At 45.8% G+C, this 22,925-nt stretch overlaps 1 protein-coding gene across 1 annotated transcript in view; it reads left to right on the forward strand.

The window, feature by feature from the left end:
- The first annotated feature begins 529 nt into the window (after positions 1-529).
- The window catches only part of DNM3 (dynamin 3), a 353,245-nt gene continuing 330,849 nt past the window's right edge, over positions 530-22,925 (forward strand). Inside the window, exon 1 of the mRNA XM_065408897.1 lies at positions 530-726. Coding sequence (XP_065264969.1) covers positions 530-726 — 197 coding nt within the window. The remainder of the gene's footprint in view (positions 727-22,925) is intronic.

Consider the following 22,925-nt stretch of genomic DNA (forward strand, 5'->3'; position numbering starts at 1 on the left):
TTAGAATAGAAGCTGGTTGCCAACTTTTGTGATTTTTACCCTGCTCTTGGCCCTCATTTTAAAAACAAAAGTTTTGAGGCCCTAGAGGGATGGAGAAAAGCTTGAAAATGTGACCTGTGTGTACCTAACATGTGCAGACAGCAAAAGGTGAATACAATGGGCTCCCAATGGATCAGGTAAAAAATAATCTCATGATTTACCATAAAAAAAATCCTATGTATGTGAAGTGTGGTGTGTGTGTGTGGGGGGGTGGCCCTGCCCCCCTAGAGCAGGCGCAGCTTCCTCATAGAGTAGGGGGGGCACTGGCACCAGCAGTCACTATTGCCACTGTCACACTAGGACCCCCAGAGTAGAGGGGGCCTCAGACCCAGTGGCCCAATGGGCCCAGTGCTACCTTCCCACCCAGCCTGCTCCTGCTGCCACCACCACAGCGCCCAGGGAGCGGGGCTAGGCGGTGGGCGTGGCCTGCCGGCGCAGTGGGCGTGGCCTGACTGGGTGGCACCGCCCTCGGGCGCGCTGGGCACTGGGCATGCGCGCCGCTCAGCCGGGTCCGTTACCTGTCAGCGGCGGCGGCGGCGGGATGGAGGGGCTCATCGAGCTGGTGAACCGGCTGCAGGACGCCTTCGCGGCGCTGGGGCAGAGCTGCCTGTTGGAGCTGCCGCAGATCGCTGTGGTGGGCGGGCAGAGCGCCGGCAAGAGCTCGGTGCTGGAGAACTGCGTCTCCAGGTGAGGGGCGGCGGGGAACCCGGCGGGCCGGGGCGAGCTCGGGCGGAGTCGGCTGCCGAGCCCATCGCCCTCCCCGCTTATCCCGCCTCTCGGCCCCCTCTAGCGGCCCCGACCCCCTTTATCACCCTCGCGCACCCGCAGATCTGCGGGCTGCTGCTCTAATCCCCCTATCAGCAATCCCTCCAGCGCCCCCGAACCCGCAGCCTCCCCTGGCCTCTCTAGCCCCTCGCAAACCTACCGCTTCCTCCTGACATCCCCTGGCTCTCAGCCTTCCCTGAACTACCTCTTGGGAATTACCCCCTCTCACGTCCCCTCGGACCTACAGCGCCAAATCACCGGGGCTCCCCCAAATCCCTTCTCTGAAACCACTCACCCGGCTAACATCCCCCCAAACCCACAGCTCCCCCCTCGAATTGCCTCCCTGAAATACCCCCCCCCCCCCGGGGTGGCCTTTACAGTTAATGTTTGAGTCAGCAAAAGCTCTGGGGGCAGGTAAATCAGCGGAGGCCATAACATTTATAGCTCTTTGCAAAGTGGTCATGAAAATCCACTTGCCCGTCCTTGCTGTGAGAACCGAAGGGCCAGGGAGAGGGGACTTGTTCCAGATGGGTTGCTAGTAGAATTCTGCAAGGTTGAATTAAAGGGAATAGTGCAGGGAGGGATGGCCGGGGGATTTTGATATCTTCCAGTTAATGAAGGTTTGCTCACAGCCTGCAGAAGATGCTGTCAGCCAACCAGGCATGCTAAGTCACACCAGAAAACAGCACCCACCCATGTCATTTATTTCAGGTTAAATGCTCTCATAAGCAGCCCTTATAAAACCGAGGAGGGGGGGGGGGGTAATAAATAGAAGAAACATGTTGTTGTGTAGTGAATCCCATCCAATGAGAGCCACACATTTCTTCACAGGTGTCAGAAACAAAGGTTTTGTATCTGTAAACACTGACGTGTATATATTGGAGAAATCCATGTTGTGCATGTGTTTTGGGGGTGTGTATGTTTCAGCCAAGAGAAACATTTGGCCAAAGATCTGTAGCATTAAAATCACACAACTGACTTCACAGATCACGTCTGGAAATGGGCTATCATTTACCTTTCTTGTGCAGTTTATCTGTGCTGGAGATCCAAGAGGACGGTGTTGTGTTGTGCTCAATCTGTACTTCCCTCTGAGAAAGAGACAAGGTTGCTGATGTGATTGCTATTGGGCACAAATGTTATGCAGGAGCTATTCCCCATTAGCATATTTCACAACTTCCAGTGCTGCAGAACTAATCAAGGGAATGTAAAATGATTAGGGGAATAATTTTAATTTTTAATTTTTTTTATAAGGACATAAAGTTTATTGGCCTTTAACTGAACACTGTTTGGTCTCAAAATATTTATGAAGAGCCCATTTGTTTCTGTGATGTAGAAAAAAAATCAGTATAACTTGGATAACATCAGTTAAAATCTTATTATGCTAGGATACTTAATAGTGATCTTTCTGGGAAAATATAAATGTTGAAGAAACAACTATAAATACCACATAGGATTCTAGTTTTTGCTGATCAGTGGGTTTGGCTTCAAAGTGACCCTTAACTATTGTGAAGTGTTGTAGCTGTTGTGGCTTTGTTTTGATCTCACTCATTGCCATTGTAGTAAGCATTACATGGCAGGACATATAGTAGGAACTTTATGCTACAGTATTCAAAATTCAGTCTTTTAGATTTTTTTTCACTTTTTTTTTCTTCTTAAAATCTTTGGCAAAGGTGTTGTACCGGCATGTTTGTACAATTCATAAGTGCATGTACAGAGCCAAATGTGGTGTTAAATAGTGGTGCAATATACCAGTGTTTTCCAAACTTTTGAAAGCAGAGATCCACTTAAGGGGGGGGAAAAAAGCCAATGTGCTGCCCACTATAACCTCACCATGTGTTGAAGAGCTTGCACATCTTAATTTATGGTATGTCTTCCACGCACTCCTTCCTCTTTTGGAAACTGCTGGTGTGTAGATCTTTATAGTATAATACTTCCTCTCCTTTCTCACATGCTTTGATAAGCAATGTAATAGCCAGCAGTGTTGGTATTGACTGAACTGCCAGTCCCAAAAGTTCAAAAATCCTGGGATTGGTCCCCAGAACATGAGGTTTTTAAAAAAACAAACAAACAAACAAAAAACAAACCCCCAAGAGTTTAAAGCATGTTTTTGGACTGATTTATCATTTTTGCACTCCCCCTACCCACCTGCAGTATTTGTGACAATTGCAGTGTTGCCCACTTTCACACTTATAGTAAAGAAGATCATTTTGATCTTCTAGTGAGAGCTCCTGCAGAGAGGACCTTGAGGACCCATAGTGCTAGGTGCTTTATGTGGTAAGAGACAAAAACAATGAGGAGTCCCGTGGCACCTTAAAGACTAACATTTATTTGGGCATAAGCGTTCATGGGTAAAAGACAAGAAGTGGGTTTTTTACCCACGAACGCTTATGCCCAAATAAATCCCTTAGTCTTTAAGGTGGCACCGGACTCCTTGTTGTTTTTGTGGATACAGACTAACATAGCTACCCCTGATACTTGTGGTAAGAGACAGTCTCTTCCCTGAAGAGCTTGCCATCTAGTCTAGTGCAAAGTAAAGTGGTGAGTCTATGATGTGGGAGCTGCAACATGGACTTGCCAGACTCATCTCATAGAGTTGTGATGGCTACAACTTTTTAATCCCTGCTGAGCTGGGCCGGATTTACACTGGTGACCGATCAGTGACAGGCTTTATAACTCCCTGGGACAGGGGTACTGGAACAATTTGTACAGTGGGGGCAGGGCCGCCTGGGGGAGGGGGGAAGCAAGTGGGGCAATTTGCCCCAGGCCCCCACGAGAATATAGTATTCTATAGAATTTCAACTTTTTTTTATGGAAGGGGCCCCCGAAATTGCTTTGCCCCAGGCCCCCTGAATCCTCTGGGCGGCCCTGAGAGCCACTGAACCAAAACCCTGTATATGATGGAAACCACTTCAAGCTAGGCGGTGAGGCTGCACCCCTAGCACCACTAGTTCCAGCACCTATGCACTGGGATGCCCCAGGGCATAGCTTCACTCTCATCAGTATTTATGGGGACAGCAAAGTTTTTGGAAACAATAAGCTTATTAAATCAAGTTCTTACTTTTTGGAGTTTACACAGGCATGGGATCCTACTCAAACATAGGCAAAATCTCTCATACATTGCTGTCAGTCTCACACATGCTGAGTGTGCTTCACCTTGTGTCCAAGGGAAAGCTGTCACTAAACCAAATACAGACAGTGAAAATGTGACAGTAAAACAGGTATTAACAGAGCATTCAAATCCACATCAAATACCATGTTTTGCAATATAAAATCAGTCCATGGTCCTTACACTCCCTCACACATAAATGTATTCTTTTTACATCAGTAGTTTTTGAACCCACAGCCTTCATAACCACAGTACAGACTATTCCACTTCAGCTATATTAGTAGCCCGTGGTGGGAAAGCATGTTGTTATCCTGTGTGTGGACCAGACCATGTCTGGAGATGTGACATACGTTGGCAGTGGATTTCACAAGTGTTTGTGAGGCAGTAGTGGAATGCTGGACATCAGGATTCTTGGTTTCTCATCTTAGCACTGAGAGTAGATTGGGGACTAGTGGTTACAGACAGCATAACTAAATGTGAAAACGTCCCTGTTGGGGTTGTCTGTGGAGGCTGGATGTGGGACCTCTGGATGTAAACGCCTCTCTCTACCACTTGAGCAATCAGATTTTCTAGTGTGTAAGCACTATGAGTTGTGAATCTCTGTGGCCTGACTTCTAGGTACACTGTGTTAATGTGGAGTACAGCAGCATCTAGTTTGCAGTAGCCCTTCTGAAAGGGTGTGTGTGAGAATGTCTGAGGCTTGGCTCTCTGTAAGACTTGGGTTCTGTTTCTAGCTCTGTGTGAAGTGATTTTGTACAAGTTCTCAGTTATCTTGTCTGTGAAATGGGTGAATGATGCATATTGGTTTTGTCCTCTAAGGTAGCAGGATGAAGTTTGTTTAATAATGGAGATTGTGGAGGGCACAGAAATACTAATGGCAGTCAGTGGAAGTCTGGTCTCTGAACTTGCAGTTAGAAACTACAAGCTTGGAATTATGTGGAGGAGGCAGTGTGGCCTAGTGGATAGAGCACTAGACTAAGACAACCTGGGGTTCTATTCCCTGCTCTGCCACATTCAGCTGGGTAATGTCACTGTGCCGTGTCTCAGTTTCCCCATCAGTAAAATGGGAGTAATAATACTTGCTTCCTTTGCAAAGCACTTTGAGATATACAGATGAAAAGTGCTGAGATAGGTATTATTATTATTATTATTATTATTCTGCTTTCCCAAAACTGAGCAATGGCCAGAAATTCTTTAGCAGGGCTAAATTTGTGTTACTTGCTGTTGAAATTGCATGAATTGGCAATAGTGCATTTAAAGTATCCTCACTGATAGCTAAGTTAGTACCCATTGAAATGCATAATGTTCACACTTCAGAGTCAGTATTTTGGAGTCAGTGCAAACTTAGGCAGACATTTCTGATTTGGTTACACTTGGGGCATGTTTTGAAGGTTTTCTTTGCCAATGTAACATCCAGAGACTCTCTTAAGATTCTGGAGAACAAAGGAGAGGTTGTCTGCACCCCTCTGGCGAGTCCTTCCCCTGGGGGGAGCATTTGCGCTACACAGTTGGAGGAAACCGTATTGTCTATCATTGTCTGAGGAACGAAGACTGTAAGAACAACACACATTCTTCCATTCTGCACTCCCCCCCCAACCCTGGAGGATAATTGTAGTAAAAGTAAACGTGCACAAACTGATAACCAAGGAGTCTAGCAGTGTGGGAACCAGCAGGAGAGATAGTCAAAGGCATAAAGAGAAGTTAGGTACCTGATTGCCATTGCAAGTCAATGAGAATTGGGCACCCTAGGCTCAGATCCTCAAAAGCATTAGGGACCTAACTCCTGTTTAAATCCATGGAAGTTAGGGGCCCAAGTACCTTTGGGGATCTGGCCCTGGTGCCTGGTTCTGCACCATTGACTTTAGTGGGTGCCTGATCAAGGCCTGTACCCCATTTGTGCTTTTTGAAAATATTCCCTGGAAGCTAATGAGTAATATATAAAAGAAAAATAATGGCAAGAGGGCAGGAAGCAAACTTGTAAATTGTACCTAGCGTGAATAGTTTTCAGACGTTGGAAACGCACAGCAGAGACTTGTCCAGAGGAGAGTCCATTCAGCAGAGTGAATTTTTTAAGATGGCAGCCCTCCTGTGCTTATTGTACTCTTCTCAGAGGCTCTTTATTCAGTCCTAAGTGGAATAACCTTATTTTCTGACTTTTATGAATATTTAAGTATTAATAATTAGATTTCAAAAATGAAAGCTCTCTATTTCCTACTTTGCTTAATGTAATTGGCATGTGGCAAAGTAATTGCTTTATAAGGGATGTGAACTTTTGATTATAATACGTCATTCACAGTCAAACATACACAGCAGACTGTGCACTTTAATTTTCAAAGCCCGAGGTTCTGTTCTGTAATATGATTGTGCTGCCTTTTCAGAATCTGCCATTATTTCTTGACCATTTCCTCACTATTACTTATTCTTTAGGAGCAGTATGTGTTGTTTTTGGTCCCTCTTATAAAACATGTACCAGTGCATGTTTTCCAAATTACAGCATTTCCTCATGTGCATATGTAATTCTTTTACCTTGCAGTGGTAATTGCTAATGCTAAAAGTCTATATCAAATTGTGAGGGGGAAAAGAAGAGAGTTCAGCTGACTGTCGAAGCTAAGCATTTGATATTTGCAGAGCAAAGACACCTGTTTAGTGGAGCTTGTGCATTCTGGGGAGGCATAGAGTACAATGGCTACAATGATTTTAACTGTAATAATAAATTGTACTGTCATAGGATTAACCAGCGAGGAATGTCCTAGAAAATTGGTAGCTTTTTCTCCAGCTTTTCAGACCAGAGAAAAACAACAGTAGATTCAAACTAAAATACAGGTCTGTATTATTTTTTTTTATCTTAAGGATCTAATGGAAGTGGAAATCCTCTACTTCAAACAAGTCATTTCCCTCCTTTCCGCCAATTTAATTAAAGGATTGTACAGCTGTGGTTACTCCATTAATCTAGTTATCAAAATATTCCAGAGTACTGAGAGAGTTGTTTCTGGGTATTTAAATATATATTCCACTGAATAGAGGTCATATGCCATTGTCTAGTTCCCTATTTAATATCCTTCCAACATATCATATTTATAACTGTTCTACAACCTCTAAATGTGTATATGTGACCTTTTTCCCCCCATAAATATGAACTTGATAGATGTGGATGTTGAACTGCTATTCATGCATACAAGCTTAGAGAATTATTGATAGGTGCAATGTGTAAACACAAATAAATGTGTACTTGACTGTAATACATTCGACAACAAGTGATCAAATTGATTGATACTCTTCATGTAGAAGGCAAGGTTTTTTCCTTAGAATTTTCAGTTTAAGCAACCTCCTCCTTATTTTTGGCAGATACTCTTATTTGATTAGAATGCTTATCTTTTTTTAAGGAAATCTGTGTTTGACAACGAACAGTAAAGTTAGCTCTCTGACGTGTAGTCTGGTAACGGAGGTCTCTTAATCCAGTATTTAAGCAGTTTGTAGGAATGTTAAGTCAATATGTACTAGCAGATAATGATATGTAAACATTTTCATAGGCCTTCTCTTTACAAAAAATAGCTTTCAAATGATCAGTTGTAAGGCAGACAGTGTCATGTTATCTGACTTGAGCCCAGATGTGAATCATGAGAGTTTGATCCTTACTCAGTTGGATTGTCAACAGTTCAGAATAATCAAAAAACACTTCTATTTAATGGTTATATAGAGGAATCTCTTCATGTAATTTTCCTATCCTGTATAGGACTAGGATATATTGATGACTTTATAGTAACCATGAACTTAATATTTTAGGTCTGTTCAGGACCTAAATAATCTTTAAAACATGTAAGAGGTATCTGTTAGCAGTCCAATCCTGCACAGTGCTGAGATCTCTAAGTTGCCCTTGAATCGAGGGCACTTATCATTTCACAGGAGGAACCTGTGGCCAGATTTTTAAAGGTATATAAGTGCCTAGTGGGATTCTCGAAAGCACATAAGTGCCTACAGCCTATTGATTTCAATGTACCATTTGAAATCCAGTCGGAGGGAGGGGCCTAATGAGGTTGTTTGAAAGCGCCTATCTGCATATTGAGGCACCTAAATACCTTTAAAAATGTAGTTCTCGCTGCCTCTCAGGACTGAGTCCTAAACATGAGGCTTGGGTCAGAGGGAATAAACAGGTTACCAGTGTCCTTTTCTTTTGTTTTCTCTCATAGGCATGCTCTGTAGGATTTCACTCCCGTTAACTTCTGAAACATGTGACAGCCCTATTCATAGGCCAAACAGAGGGGAAATCCTAGAAGAGCTTTTAAAGGAAAGATATTTGTAATGTTGCTACATCTACTGTAAATACAGAGAGGAAGTGTGTAATGGTTACAACAGAATAGAGGCAGCCAGGACTCAGGGACTCTATTCCCATCTCTGCCACTGACTCATTTGTGGCCTTGAACAAGTCACTTAACCACTCTGCTTCTGTTTCCATGTCTGTAAAATGCACACGAGGGTGCTTGCTTCAAATGTTAACCTTGACAGCACCTGTGCGAAGTCCTGAGATGCTGAGATGGAAGGTGGGGTATAAGAATTTAACAGTTCATATGCAGGAATGTTGTCTTTCATTTACATTAGTGTTTACAGCTGCCACATGAGCACTGGTAAAAGGACCCGTTGGTGAGCAAGTCTAAAAATACACTTGAACACGGTGTTATCTACACTGGTGGATTCTCTCTCCTTAAATGATACAAATTGTGATGAATAAGCTGTATAAGACAAATAACTCAGTACGTTATGCAGATCTAAAAGCCGCTATTACTCGATGAACGAGGTGTTTTGATACAAGCACCTAGCTTTTGGTATCCTTAAAGAATGTCAGAATCCAAACCCTTCCTTGGGTTTTTACCATATACTGGATTATCTTCCTGCAGTGTCATGCCTGTCCTTTCATAACATTGCCTCTGCAAATCCTCACAGTAGAAGTCATGTGCTTTGCCATAGAACTAATTTCAAAGCAGTTAGCCATTAGGCTGCATGCACATGTCCTGGAGATTCAGTGCTCTAGAACACACTACATATGATCACGCACATGACCATTACTGCTTTTTTTTCTACCCTCTCCCCCCCATGCTTTTTGTTCCAGTCTATTCCCTCTGCCGCTCTCACCACTAATCTGGCCCTTGACACCTCTGCATTCGATTCACACTGCTTCAGCAGGGTGGAAAGCTTGGTTGTATTATATCTGAGTAATAGTATAATGTAGACAAATAGTGTAGCTATACAATCACATGATTCTGATTGTCTAGTTATACAGTCTTTGATCTTTTACATTTCTCTTCTTTTTCAAACTACAAAAACAAATAAACAGTGAACAAGATGTTTAATACAACAATCCATGTTACTTGCGGGACTAAGGAATGTAAACATAAAAGACAGTAGCTAAAGGCATAAAGCAATAGTTTCCTTTTCCTTTCTAATTTTGACACAGAGAAGCGTGAGTGCATGATCGTAAGATCAGAGTATATTAGCTACAAATATAACCCAAAGCATGTTTTGGTAATGACATTATGTATGAGTCATGTTGCATCACTACTGCATTAATACATTTTAGTGTGTGTTTCTCCATTTTGTGTCTCAGCAGTGATGTTGTTTCTCTGTACTAATACAGGTCTTTGCAGGTGTCTTCTCTGGATAACTCCTAGTCGTGGTTCATCATATTTGTATTAAGACACCTTGACCAATAAACCAGAGGTCCCCAAACTGTTGGGCGCACCCCGTGGGGGGCACGGAGGAACATTCGGGGGGCATAGCTGGGGCCCAGGCCAGCCCCCACAGAGGCAGGGAGGAAGTGCCACCCAGCTCCACTCCTGGCTGCGCCCCCGGCTGCCAGCCCTACCCCATCCCCAGCTGTGGCCACAGCCTCAGGCCCCTTACCCATGTCCGCGTCCTTCCCTCTTGGAGCCGCGTCCTTGCTCCCGGCTCTGGATCTGGGGGCAGGAGTGTGTGAACAGGATAAAGGGGAATATGAGGTGAAAAGTTTGGGGACCATTGTAATAAACAATAATTTATCCAACTGGTTAATTTTTTAGTGTTCACTGGTGTAATCAAAGAATATTCAACTACATTGTAAACTCTTTGGGGCAGGGACAAGGCTCTTTGTTCTGTGTTTGGTATAGCACGGTGGGGTCCTAGTCTATGACTGCGGTTCCTACATGCTACCTCAATATAAACTATAAATATCATTGTATGGACTCCCTTTGTTTAGTAGTTTGATGGTGCAGTAAGGATTACTAGCAATCCTTTGGAGCCGCATGTCTCAGTATATAGTGTAAATACATTTACAATGGGAAAAGATTATTAGTTTAACTGTGACCTTGTATCATATTTTTTTAATGAGTTGCACTGAAATGAACAAGGCAGCATTATTTGATTATAGATGTGTAAAATCCCATTTATTTACGTGCCAGGCTTTGATGTACTGCCAGACTCTGTCTGTGATGGCCTTGGGGATGTGAGAGAAGATTGATGATATAGTCTCATCATATGGGGATGATAACACTCTTTCCACTCCATTATTATCTCTGGAAGATGTTAAATAGAAGCTACTGAAGGTAGACATTTTTAAATGAGCAGGCCCAGATAGCTTGCATCCAAGAGTTCTAAAAGAGCTGGCTGAGGAGCTCACTTGATCATTAATGTTGATTTTCAATAAGTCTTGGAGCAGTGCGGAAGTTCAAGAAGACTGGAAAAGAAAGGTAATACTATGCCAATGTTTAAAAAGGGTAAATGGGATTACTGAGGTAATTATAGGCCTGTCAGCCTGACATTGATTCTGGGCAAGATAATGGAACAGCTGATATGGGATTCGATTAACAAAAATTTAAAGCAGGGTAATGTAATTAATGCAAATCAGTATGGGTTTATGGATATTAGAACAAGGAGTCTGGTGGCACTTTAAAGACTAACAGATTTATTTGGGCATAAGCTTTCGTGGGTAAAAACCTCACTTCTTCAGATGCATAGAGTGAAAGTTACAGATGCAGGCATTATATACTGACACATGGAGAGCAGGGAGTTACTTCGCAAGTGGAGAACCAGTGTTGACAGGGCCAATTCAATCATGGTGGATGTAGTCCACTCCCAATAATAGATGAGGAGGTGTCAATTCCAGGAGAGGAAAAGCTGCTTCTGTAATGAGCCAGCCACTCCCAGTCCCTATTCAAGCCCAGATTAATGGTGTTAAATTTGCAAATGAATTTTAGTTCTGCTGTTTCTCTTTGAAGTCTGTTTCTGAAGTTTTTTTTTCAATGATAGTGACTTTTAAATCTGTAATAGAATGACCAGGGAGATTGAAGTGTTCACTTACTGGCTTTTGTATGTTACCATTCCTGATGTCCGATTTGTGTCCATTTATTCTTTTGTGGAGGGACTGTCCGGTTTGGCCAATGTACATGGCAGAGGGGCATTGCTGGCACATGATGGCATATATAACATTAGTAGATGTGCAGGTGAATGATGATTACCTGTTCTGTTCATTCCTTCTGGAGCACCTGGCATTGGCCACTGTCAGAAGACAGGGTACTGGGCTAGATGGACCTTTTGTCTGACCCAAGATGGCCGTTTTATGTTCTTATGAGTCTATCACTACAAGGCATTTTTCTAATCCTTTATCATTCTTGTGGCTCTCCCTGCTCTCCATGTGTCAGTATATAATGCCTGCATCTGTAACTTTCACTCTATGCATCTGAAGAAGTGAGGTTTTTACCCACGAAAGCTTATGCCCAAATAAATCTGTTAGTCTTTAAGGTGCCACCAGACTCCTTGTTGTTTTTGTAGATACAGACTAACACGGCTACCCCCTGATATGGATATTAGGAAACACTATTTCGCTAGGAGGGTGGTGAAGCACTGGAATGAGTTACCTAGGGAAGTGGTGGAATCTCCATCCTTAGAGGTTTTTAAGGCCTGGCTTGACAAAGCCCTCGCTGGGATGATTTAGTTGGTGTTGGTCCTGCTTTGAGCAGGGGATTGGACTAGATGACTGCCTGAGGTCTCTTCCAATCCTAATGTTCTATGATTCTATGAAAATAGATCCTGTCAAACTAATTTGATATCTTTTTTTTGATGAGATTACAAGGTTGGTTGATAAAGGTAATGGTGTTGACTTAGTATACTTAGACTTCTGTAAGGTGTTTGACTTGGTACTGCATGATGTTTTGATTTAAAAAACTAGAACAGTATAAAATTAACATGGCACATATTAAATAGATGTGGCAAAAGAGCTAATGTGATCTTGGGATGCCTAAACAGGGGAATCTTGAGTAGGAGTAGAGAGCTTATTTTACCTCTGTATTTGGCACTGGTGTGACCACTGCTGGAAGAGTGTATAGTGTATGAATAGTGCCCACAATTCAAGAAGGATGTTGATAAATTGGAGAGGGTTCCGAGAAGAGCCACAAGAATGATAAAGGATTAGAAAAATGCCTTGTAGCGATAGACTCATAAGAACATAAAACAGCCATCTTGGGTCAGACAAAAGGTCCATCTAGCCCAGTACCCTGTCTTCTGACAGTGGCCAATGCCAGGTGCCCCAGAGGGAATGAACAGAACAGGTAATCATCAAGTGTTCCATTCCCTATCGCCCATTCCCAGCTTCTGGCAAACAGGCTAGGGACACCATCCCTGCCCACCCTGGCTAATAGCCATTGATGGACCTATCCTCCATGAATTTATCTAGTTCTTTTTTTTGAGCCCGCATAGAGCTCAATCCGTTTAGCTTAACGAAGGAGATTAAGGGATGACTTGATTAGTCTACAAGTATCTACTTGGGGAACAAATATTTAATAATTATCTTTTCAGTCTAGCAGAGAAAGGTGGAACACAATCCAGTGGCTGGAAGTTGAAGCTAAACAAATTCAGACTGGAAATAAGTCATGAATCTTTAACAGTGAGGCTAATTAACCACTGGAACAATTTACTGAGGGTCGTGGTGGATTCTCTATCAGTGACAATTTTGAAATCCAGGTTAGATGGTTTTTCTAACCGATCTGCTCTGGGAATTTTTTGGGGGAAGTTCTATGACCTGTGTTATTGATACAGGAAGACACACTAGATCACAGTTGTTCCTTCTGGTCTTGGAATCTATGAATCATAGCTGTAGATAACAGGGAAGTTTGAAGCACTCTTAAACTTAGCACTTCTAGCATCAATGTCATGCTTCTATAATTTGACTGAGAAAACTTTGCTTTGTATTAATGTTAAGATTTAGCTTAATGTTTCTGCACCCTAATATGTAAATAGATTTTCTTCCACAAAATTAAGGAAGAAATTTGATTGAATTCAATGGGAGTTTTACTATTTGCTTCACTACAGCCAGAATTTCACTCTGAATATCACTTTGAGTATCAACAAAGTTTTTAAATGTAAATTGTATCTATCTTAAGGTTTGATTTGTTTGCTGTTTATCGCACAGATTTTTAACACAGTAATTTCTAGTATTTGGGATATTTTTTAAAGTGTAATAGCTATTCAATTCTGTTTTTAATGAATTAAACAGTGGCAAATGCATAATGCTTTGTGGTAGACACAAGAAAAGTCGTAAGGCATTTTAAACCTCTGTATTAGGGTGGATTAAAAGAGCTATATTCCAGGACTTGTCAAGCAGCCAAACTGGATCCACCAAAGAAAATTTGTTAAACACTCCATAAGGGGCACTGTGAGATCCTTGTCTGATGACATCTGCAGAGTTGCTACATGGTCATCTATTAATTCTTTCACTAACCATTACAAAAGAAGTGCCCTTTCCTACTCAGATACAGGTTTTGGACAGCAATAGGCTATACTATGCATGTGGGACTTGGTTCATGAAGCCCCAGAATTCTAGGCTATTAGGATTCTGTGTTGGTAGGCAAGGATTAATGGACTAGGACCAGCAGCAGCTCAACCTCATTAGTCTTCCTGGAAACTAGCTTGGAGAACATAAAAGGAGTAGAAAGAGGAAGTTACGTTCTCCAGCCACTCCCGGCACTTAAGAGTCATTCTGAGGGAAGCTGGTCTGTAGAGGAAATAATTCTAAAACAATTGTTTGGGGTGGGGGGAGGTGGGGTGCATAAACTCTGAGAAAAGGGTATTTGGAATTTGTTGGTTTTTCCCCCCCTTGAATAAAGGAGAGAACAAAGGACTTTTGTTTGCTTAACCCTGAGGTGAGGGAGTTTGGGACTTGTTTGCCTTGACTCTGGGGAGAAGGATTTATGGGACTGGATTCAGCATAATCCTAGAGTATGTTTTGTTTAATTTTTCCTTTTCGGTGTGCCTGGCCTTCTTTAGACTGAAGGACCACTTGCCCATATGGACATAGAATCCTTCAGTCTGTGTCCGGTTATTTTTTAGTGAGAATGAAGAACATTTATTTCAAGGATTTTGGTGTAATGTTCCACTTCTTCCTTATGTTATTACTGATTGTTCATATTCTGACCTATGTGATGTCCTGGCAATTATGGCCAAAGCAATGGATGTCCCATATGAGAGAGAAAAATTAATTCCCTTGCTGGTAACTGTGGTTTCTCATTGTAGGCAACCATTGGTATGGCTTGACCAGACCTACCTTACATTAATGTTATGCCATGGTAGTAATTCAGTCTTAGGGTTGCAGGGAGATGGAAATTTAACTTAAAATTTCGAATGTTACCCATCTCTTGATCTTGCACTAGTCTTGTGTGTCATCAGCTTTTGTGTCATCAGCCTCAGTAATATCCTGAGGTTCATGCATGCAGTACACCAGTGTGCTTTGCAGCTGCTGGAATGTGCAGGATAAGTGAGATGTGAATGTCTAGTATGAGAAACAAAAATTATGGGTTTAAAACCACCCTACTTTTATTGATCCAACCTCCTGAAAGCTAGGCTGCCTTAGTACTGCAATTCCCATTGTATGGGCTTTGGAGGAGAGAGAAATTAGAACCAATAATATTCCAACCTCTCAAAATGACCTGTAATAGCTTTTCCATACAAAAGTGTGGCAATTGTATGGTCTGACACCTCATGATCTACCAGAGGCAGAAGCAAAAGCCTTCATGATATTTTAATGACACAAAGGTCCCATTTCTGCTCCTGACAAAAAATGAAATATCAGACCTTCCACCATATCACTAATTAAAAATTCTGTATTGGCTAATCTGGGTCTCCAAACCAGTGTACATTTTTGGGAGGGTTCATATTTGGAGCAAAAGGATATATTTTTTGTCAGAGGTTTTGATAGTGGCACTGAGATTTGAGATGTTAGAATTAGTCCTGGTGGAGGTGGGCTTGTTGCCAAGATACATATAAAGTGATCAAAGGTGAAATGAGTGATAGCCATTCATGATGTGGTGGTTCAGCTTATGAAATTGATATCATCACCACATCTGTGGGAGGTTGTGTGCACATATTATTTTTCATGTAATTATTGCAAACAGGAAATTCAGTAAATTATGTATAAATCTGACTTTTGAATGAAATAATTTCCGACTCAGACCTTTACTAAAATAAACATTCAAATAAAGTGTGGTAACTATGGATGATAATGGCAACTTCTGTACAGAATACTGATGTGATGTTGGGTGACGGACGTATTTTTGCTCTCCTGTACTGGTACTGAGAAGCAAAATCTCACTGCATTTGTATTTTTTGTACTTCTATGCACTAACATCCTGTGCAAATTAGCCTTCTCATGTGAGTGAACATTTTGGTGTTAGGAGAACAAAATACATTATTGGCATGAAGGCACATATTTTACTCTTTAACATAGACATTTTAAGACTTCCTGTTTTTTGTTTTTTCTTTTCTACTTGAAATTGGTGGAGGACACCATCTGGACAGTAGATAACAGAAACTTTTACTTTGTCTTACAAGAAAAAGAAGTAGTTTTGCAGAGTTGATACGATGCTGTAATGTTCTGGATGCCTGCCACAGAGAAGGGCTGTATGGTGCATACAGTAGTTTGCTTACTAGGCCCTACCGGCAGCATCCTGATTGGTTAGTGCAGCAAATAAAGGCACAGCTGAAGTAGAATCAGCATGAACAGAGCAGTGTTTCATCTCACCTCTTTATCTCTGTGCTTTCGGCTGGCATGTTGTCATCACTGTCATGGGATTGCTAGTGTGCAGCCCTCTAAACATTATCTAGACCAGGGGTAGGCAACCTATGGCATACGTGCCAAAGGCGGCACGCGAGCTGATTTTCAGTGGCACTCCCACTGCCCAGGTCCTGGCCACCGGTCCGGGGGGCTCTGCATTTTAATTTAATTTTAAATGAAGCTTCTTAAACATTTAAAAAGCCTTATTTACTTTACATACAACAATAGTTTAGTTATATATTATAGACCAGGCCTGCACAACACGCGGCCCGCGGGCAAGCGGCGGGGGGCGGTTTCCGGGTTCACCCCCTGCCCGGGGGGCCCGACCTCACAGCCCCGCGCACCGCGCTCTGACTGCCCTGACAGTCAGAAGCGCGGCTGCCGGGTTCGCCCCCTGCCGGCGGGGGGGGGGGGGGGGCGACCTCAGCCCCGCGCGCCGCGCTCTGACTGCCCTGACAGTCAGAAGCGCGGCTGCCGGGTTCGCCCCCTGCCCAGGGGTGGGGGAGGTCGGGCCCCCCTGCCCCGGCAGGGGGCAAACCCGGCAGCCGCGCTTCTGACTGTCAGGGCAGTCAGAGCGCAGCGCGCGGGGCTGTGAGGTCGGGCCCCCCGGGCAGGGGGTGAACCCGGAAACCGCCCCGCACCGCGGGCTGTGAGGTCGGCCCCCCCCCCCCGCACACGCGTCGCCATCTCCCGCGCCTCCTGCCTGGCGTCCAGCGTCACTTCCGGGGCTGCTGAGGCGGGAAGCGCTGGCTGGGCACGAGGCAGACCTGGTAAGTCCGAGCGAGGGGGGAGGCATCCGGCCTGGGCTCTAGCCGCAGCTCACGGGGGCTGGGGTCAGGGGGATGTCCGGGTCAGGGGGATGTCCAGCTCAGAGGGGCTGGGCTCAGAGCTAGGGCTCAGGGCTGCGGGGGGATGGGGTCGGGGGGGTGTCTGGCTCAGAGGGGCTGTGCTCGGAGCTGGGGGTCAGGGCTGCTGGGGGATGGGGTCGGGGGGTGCTTAGCTCAGAGGGGCTGGGCTCGGAGCTAGGGGTCAGAGCTGCGGGGGGATGGGGTCGGGGGCGTTTCTGGCTTAGAGGGGCTGGCAGTCAGGGGGTTGTCCGGCTCAGAGGGGCTGGACTCGGAGCTGGGGGTCAGGGCTGCTGGGGGATGGGGTCGGGGGGTGCTTAGCTCAGAGGGGCTGGGCTCGGAGCTAGGGGTCAGGGCTGGGGGGGGCTGGGGTGTCAGGCTCAGAGGGGCTGGCGGTCAGGGGGGTGTCCGGCTCAGAGGGGCTGGACTCAGAGCTGGGGGTCAGGGCTGCTGGGGGATGGAGTCGGGGGCTGCTCAGCTCACAGGGGCTGTGCTCGGAGCTGGGGGTCAGGGCTGGGGGGGGGATGCCCAGCTCAGAGAGCCTTACCATGCTGCTAACCCCCGCCTCCCCCGTCTCCCAGAGCCTCAGCGCGCCGCGTCCAGGAGCAGCCCTGGACAGCGCTGCAGCGGCCTGGCTCCAGCGGGACGTGAGCTCCTGCTGCTCGGCTGCAGCTCGCAGCCCCGCCCTCTTACCACACGGCTCTGAGCGGGAGGAGCTCAGGCCTCTCTGGAGCAGCGCCGCTGCAGCGCTGTCCAGGGCTGCTCCTGGACGCGGCGCTAGGATGACCAGACGTCCCGATTTTATCGGTACTGTCCTGATATTTGCTTGTTTGTCCCGCGTCCTGAACGATGTTCGGTCGGGACACTGGACAAACAAACAATTTTGCCCTCTGCTCCGGCGCACAGGCGGAGCCCGGAGGGGCTCTCACCCCCCCCCCCCGCCCCACTCCGCCTTCTCCTTCCCCCATTGGATCCCTCCCCAAATCCCTGCCCCCAGCCCCGCCCCCTCACTGCCCCATTGGATCCCGAGCCGGGCCGGGGGAGGAGATGCCCCTGTGCAGCAGCCTGGGCACACGGGCCATGGCCGGCTGGGGCCGGGAGCGCTGCAGTGCAGCGCGGCGGCTGCTCCAGCCCTGCAGCCCACGGGGCAGCACGGTGCGTCCGGGGGCAGCGCGGAGCGCGCAGGGCCTGGGTGGGCGGCGCGGCCCGGGGGTGTGGGCCACCCATCAGAGACACGCGGCGGAGAGGGGCTGCCGGGGCGAGACTTGTCCCAGGCGGGGCGGCCGGCGTACAGGGGCGAGGAGCCGGTCAGGGTCCCCCAAACCGATAAACTTCCCCGCCGCTGCCGGGGAGCCCCGGGGAGCCCCGCACCTCTCCCGCTCGGCTGCGCTCCAGGGGGGAAGGCAGCTAATGCCCCCCCCCACGCGTCCCGATATTTAATCCCTGTGATCTGGTCAACTACGCGGCGCACTGAGGCACCGGGGGATGGGGGAAGGCGAAGGCAGAGGCGGGGTGGAGCCTCCAACATTCTCATGGGGGATCCTGCGGGGCCTGGGGCAAATTGCCCCACTTGCCCCCCCCCTCCGGGCGGCCCTGTGTGTGTGTGTGTGTGTGTGTGTGTGTTGCACCTGCCCTGCCCCGACTGCTGCCCCCTTCCCTGGTCCAGGGACCTTACCCCTCCCTGGACCCTATCACATTGCTCCCCACCCCCCCAGGCTCCCTGCAGCCCCTGTGTTTGTGTGTTGGACAGTCACATCCAATCCCTTCACACTGCCCCCCTTTCCTCTCCCTGGCTTAGTTCATAGCCCCAGAAAATCCCTTCAAACTGTGCCCATTTTCCCCTCCCCTTATTTCATGGGGGGATGACGAACTGAGAGGGTGGGTGGGCAGGTAGTGGCGGCAAGGCTTTATACTTGGGGGGAGGTGAGGAGGCGAGCGGCGAGTCGGTGGCTGGAAGGAGGCATCCATTTTCAGTATTTTAATTTTTGGTACTGCTGTGTGCAGTAATATAGTGACCCCTGGGGATTAAAGAGGGGTGTAATGGTGGGGCTGAGCAGGGAGGGGGCGGGTCCTATTCTACTGCTGTGATCTGGTTACCCTATGCGCACCGTTTCTTTCCCCCTCTACAGGCTTCCACACACTGTCAGTGCCTTGCTAGTGTGCCACGCGCCGTGAGAGATCTCTTCTCTTTGTGTGTGACTGAGTGTTTTCCTTGTGTGTGAATTTATTCAACAAAATCTTGAGCTTCATAATGGCTACCATGAGTGAAAAGAAAAAGAGAAAAATAGAATCAGAGCACAGAGTTTTCAACACTGAATGGACAAATAAATACTTATGTACTGTTTCCAAAGACAAAATACTGTGCCTTGTGTGTCGCGAAACGTTAGCCGTTCCGAAAGAATACAACCTTCGGCGGCACTTTGAAACTAAACATCCCAATCTCGCCAAATTGAACCCAAATGAAAAAATAATTAAAGCAGCCAGTTTAGTGAAAAACCTTAGTGGAGAACAGCAAATTTTCAAGAAAGTGAGCACTGAGAATGATACAGTTACTAAAGTAAGCTTTCAAATTTCTAAGGAAATTGCTGCTGCTGGGAAATGCTTCACAGAAGGCGAGTTTTTAAAAAAGTGTATGTTGATTGCTGTATCTGAGTTATGTCCAGAAAAGAGGGGAATATTTGAGAATGTCAGTCTATCACGCATGACTGTACAGAGAAGAATAGCTGACATTTCTACTAATCTAAGTGATCAGTTAAAGCAGAGAGTCAGTGAATTCTGCTTTTACTCCCTAGCTATGGATGAAAGCACCGATTTAAAAGACACCGCCCAACTTCTTATTTTTATTAGAGGTATTGATAAAAACTTTGAAATTACTGAAGAACTTGTTGGCATGTGCTCCATGATGGGTCGCACAACTGGAAAAGATATCTCCAGTGAAGTGATAAAGTGCATGAATGATAAGTTGGGAGTAGATTTCACAAACTTGGTGGCCATTTGTACTGATGGTGCTCCAGCTATGTGTGGAAAAAATGTTGGAGCAGTTACTCTTCTTGAAGAATTTATCGGGAGACAAATAACCAAACATCACTGTATTATACATCAGCAGGTTTTGTGTAGCAAAGTCTTAAAATTTGAGCATGTAATGTCAGTGGTAGTTTCCATTGTAAACCTCATCCGTTCTAGAGGACTAAAACATAGGACATTTCGAGCCTTTCTTGAAGGGGAAGACGCCAAGTGCAGCGACTTAATCTACCATACGGAAGTGAGGTGGTTGAGTCGAGGAAGAGTGCTCCAGCGTTTCGTTGCTTTGAAAGAGGAGATAGCAAAATTCCTAGAAAATGGGCCAATAAAATTCCCGGAGCTTGAAAATGAGTCCTGGAATCAAGATCTCTTTCTTTTGTGACATTACAGCACACCTGAATGATCTCAACATTCAACTTCAGGGAAAAAATCAACTTATATTTCAAATGTGTGCAGCAGTGAAAGCTTTCAAAATGAAATTGAAACTTTTCAGAAGTCAGCTGTCAAAAGGTGAAATGTGTCACTTTCCCACTTGTGCACAGCGTATCCCTCAGAACAAACATGCCGAGTTAGGAGAAAAATACGCAAAGCACATCAATCTTTTGATTGAAGAATTTGACAGAAGACTTACTTTGTCTAAAGATGATGACATCCAGTTGAAGCTGATTGAAGATCCCTTTTCTGTGGATCCAGAGGAAGTGACACAAGATTTGCAGTTGGAGGTTATTGAACTTCAATGTTCGGCAGTTTACCGAAATAAGCACAGAGAAAGCAGCCTGTGGGACTTCTACAAAAGTCTGGACGATGAAAAATACAAGAATCTTATTGAAGTTGCACTGAAAACGTTCAGCATTTTTGGAAGCACTTACATATGTGAACAAACATTTTCCATCATGAACATGAATAAAAACAAGCAACGTTCTTCTCTGACTGACGACCATTTGGAAGACATTATGGAAATATCCACTTCAAATATGACCCCTGAATATGACAAGCTTGTTGCCAAAAAGAGATGTAATATCTCTCATTAAATTTGCAAGATAATTATGAAAAGTACAAATGTTTTCTTTCAACAGAACAGGTGTTTTTCATTTTTCCATGATTCATAAAAAAAATTAAAATAATTTAAAAAATTGTTTGCTTTAATTGAAAAATTCTTAATAAAGTATCACTCTCCTTCCCCCCCCCCCCCCAAAAAAACCCCTTCCTTTTCGGCCCACAGCTGTTTCGGCAGGGCGGCGCTGGGGAAGGAGGGTTTGTTTCCGCGGTGAGGGCAGCGCTGGGGTGGGGGATGTGTTTCGGGGGGTGTAGCAGGGTGGTTACCCCGCTCCTGCCCTGAAGGGCTTAAAACAGCCTTGGGGGAGGGCTGTGGCAGGGGAAAAGCTGAGCTGATTGGGGAAGCCGCTTCAGCTGGGCCATGCCACAATCAGGCCCCAGCTGGCCTGTATAAAAAGGCTGTGAGCCAGAGGAAGTCTCTCTCTGCTTGTAGAGAGAGAAGGGTCTGGCTGCTAGGGAGTTGAGCAGGGTACTGGGAGTGGAGCAGGGCTGGGGAAGGCTAGAGGAGCTGGGGAACTCCAGCCTGGAAAACCCCCAAGCTGCGGACCTAGCTAAGGGCCTAAGACCAGTACCAGGGCTGCAGAGGGGCAGCCCAGCTATAGAGGGAGGCAGCAGGTCCAAACCCAACCTTGCCTGTGATGAGTGACTGATATACCCCAGGGCGCGGGGGCTAGTTAGTGACAGGCAGTAGCCTTATACTGAGGTGAGGTGGGGATTAGAGGATTGGGGGTTCCCCAGCGAGAGGAGACCAAGAGCCAGAGTGTGGGGGTATTGCCAGGGGGCAGCACCCCAGATCAAAGGGCACCAGGGTCCAGGAGGGACAGAGAGCCAGCGGCAGTGGGACACCGGCCTGCAGAGGTCGCTCCAACGGCTGGATGAGCTAATTCCCGAGAAGACCAGCAGGAGGCGCCGCCGGGGTGAGTCCTGCTTGCTTACATGGGGGCTGGGCGGCGCTGGGGGGGGGGGGAGATGGGGTTCGGCGGGGCTGGGTGGCGCTGGGGGGTGGGGCGTTTCAGTACGGCCGGGGGTTTTCGGCCCTTGGCTATTTTCTTTGGAGTAATATGGCCCTCGCCGCTTTACGAGTTGTGCAGGCCTGTTATAGACTTATTGAAAGAGACCTTCTAAAAACGTTAAAATGTATTACTGGCACGCGAAACCTTAAATTAGAGTGAATAAATGAGTACTCAGCACACCACTTCTGAAAGATTGCTGACCCCTGATCTAGACTCTTTGAAAGCTTTCACTTATGTAAAGTCAGTGAGCTTTTAACATAAGATTTTTTTCATACTGGAAAGTTGTTTTTTCTTAGGTTTTCCAGGCTTTAGTGCATGCTTGAATGTGATCTCTTTATTTGTGTAGAAATGTAACTGATAAGTTAGTGTCAACACAATTAACATATAGAATTAGCATGGTGGTACCAACAATGATGTCTGTATGTTTCATTTTTTCCAGGTTTCTATTCAGGGCTCCCCCCTGCCCCGGAGTAATTGTTTTCTCCACTTGTCCTTGACTGTTGGAGAACTCCACCACTGAGAGTGGAGTAACTTTTGGCATTAATTTTTCAGCAGCTCTAGTACGAGCCCTTAAGGGGAGAAGTAGTAATTGCTGGCCAGTTTGTGGAGCAGGAATGAGTTTTCTGAAGATACTTGGTTTCTGGGGGACACTTCAGCCAGCCTCTGCCATCCAGAGATCAGGAGGGAAGTGTGACCAGAGGTTTCTAAGTGTGCTTCTGTAAAGCATCTCCACCTTCCTGCATGTATAGGACCTTAACTTTTGCTCCTCCCTCAATGACCATAGAATTAAATAGGATCATTAGGAAGGCACCCAATTGTGATGATTAAGATTCTTTATTCTCTCCATTTAAGCTCACTAGCAAGCTGTTTTTGGACTTCTCACGTCTCCTACCTAAAGTAATCTTCAGGCACACAGTGTGCTCACTGTCACATCTCTCTTCCACTCTCCTTAGGACTTGTATCCTTGGTCTCTTGGTGCCATGAGGAAAGCATCTCCAAAGAGAGGTTCC

This window comes from Emys orbicularis, chromosome 8 (assembly GCF_028017835.1).
Source record: "Emys orbicularis isolate rEmyOrb1 chromosome 8, rEmyOrb1.hap1, whole genome shotgun sequence".
NCBI classification, from domain to species: Eukaryota; Metazoa; Chordata; order Testudines; family Emydidae; genus Emys; species Emys orbicularis.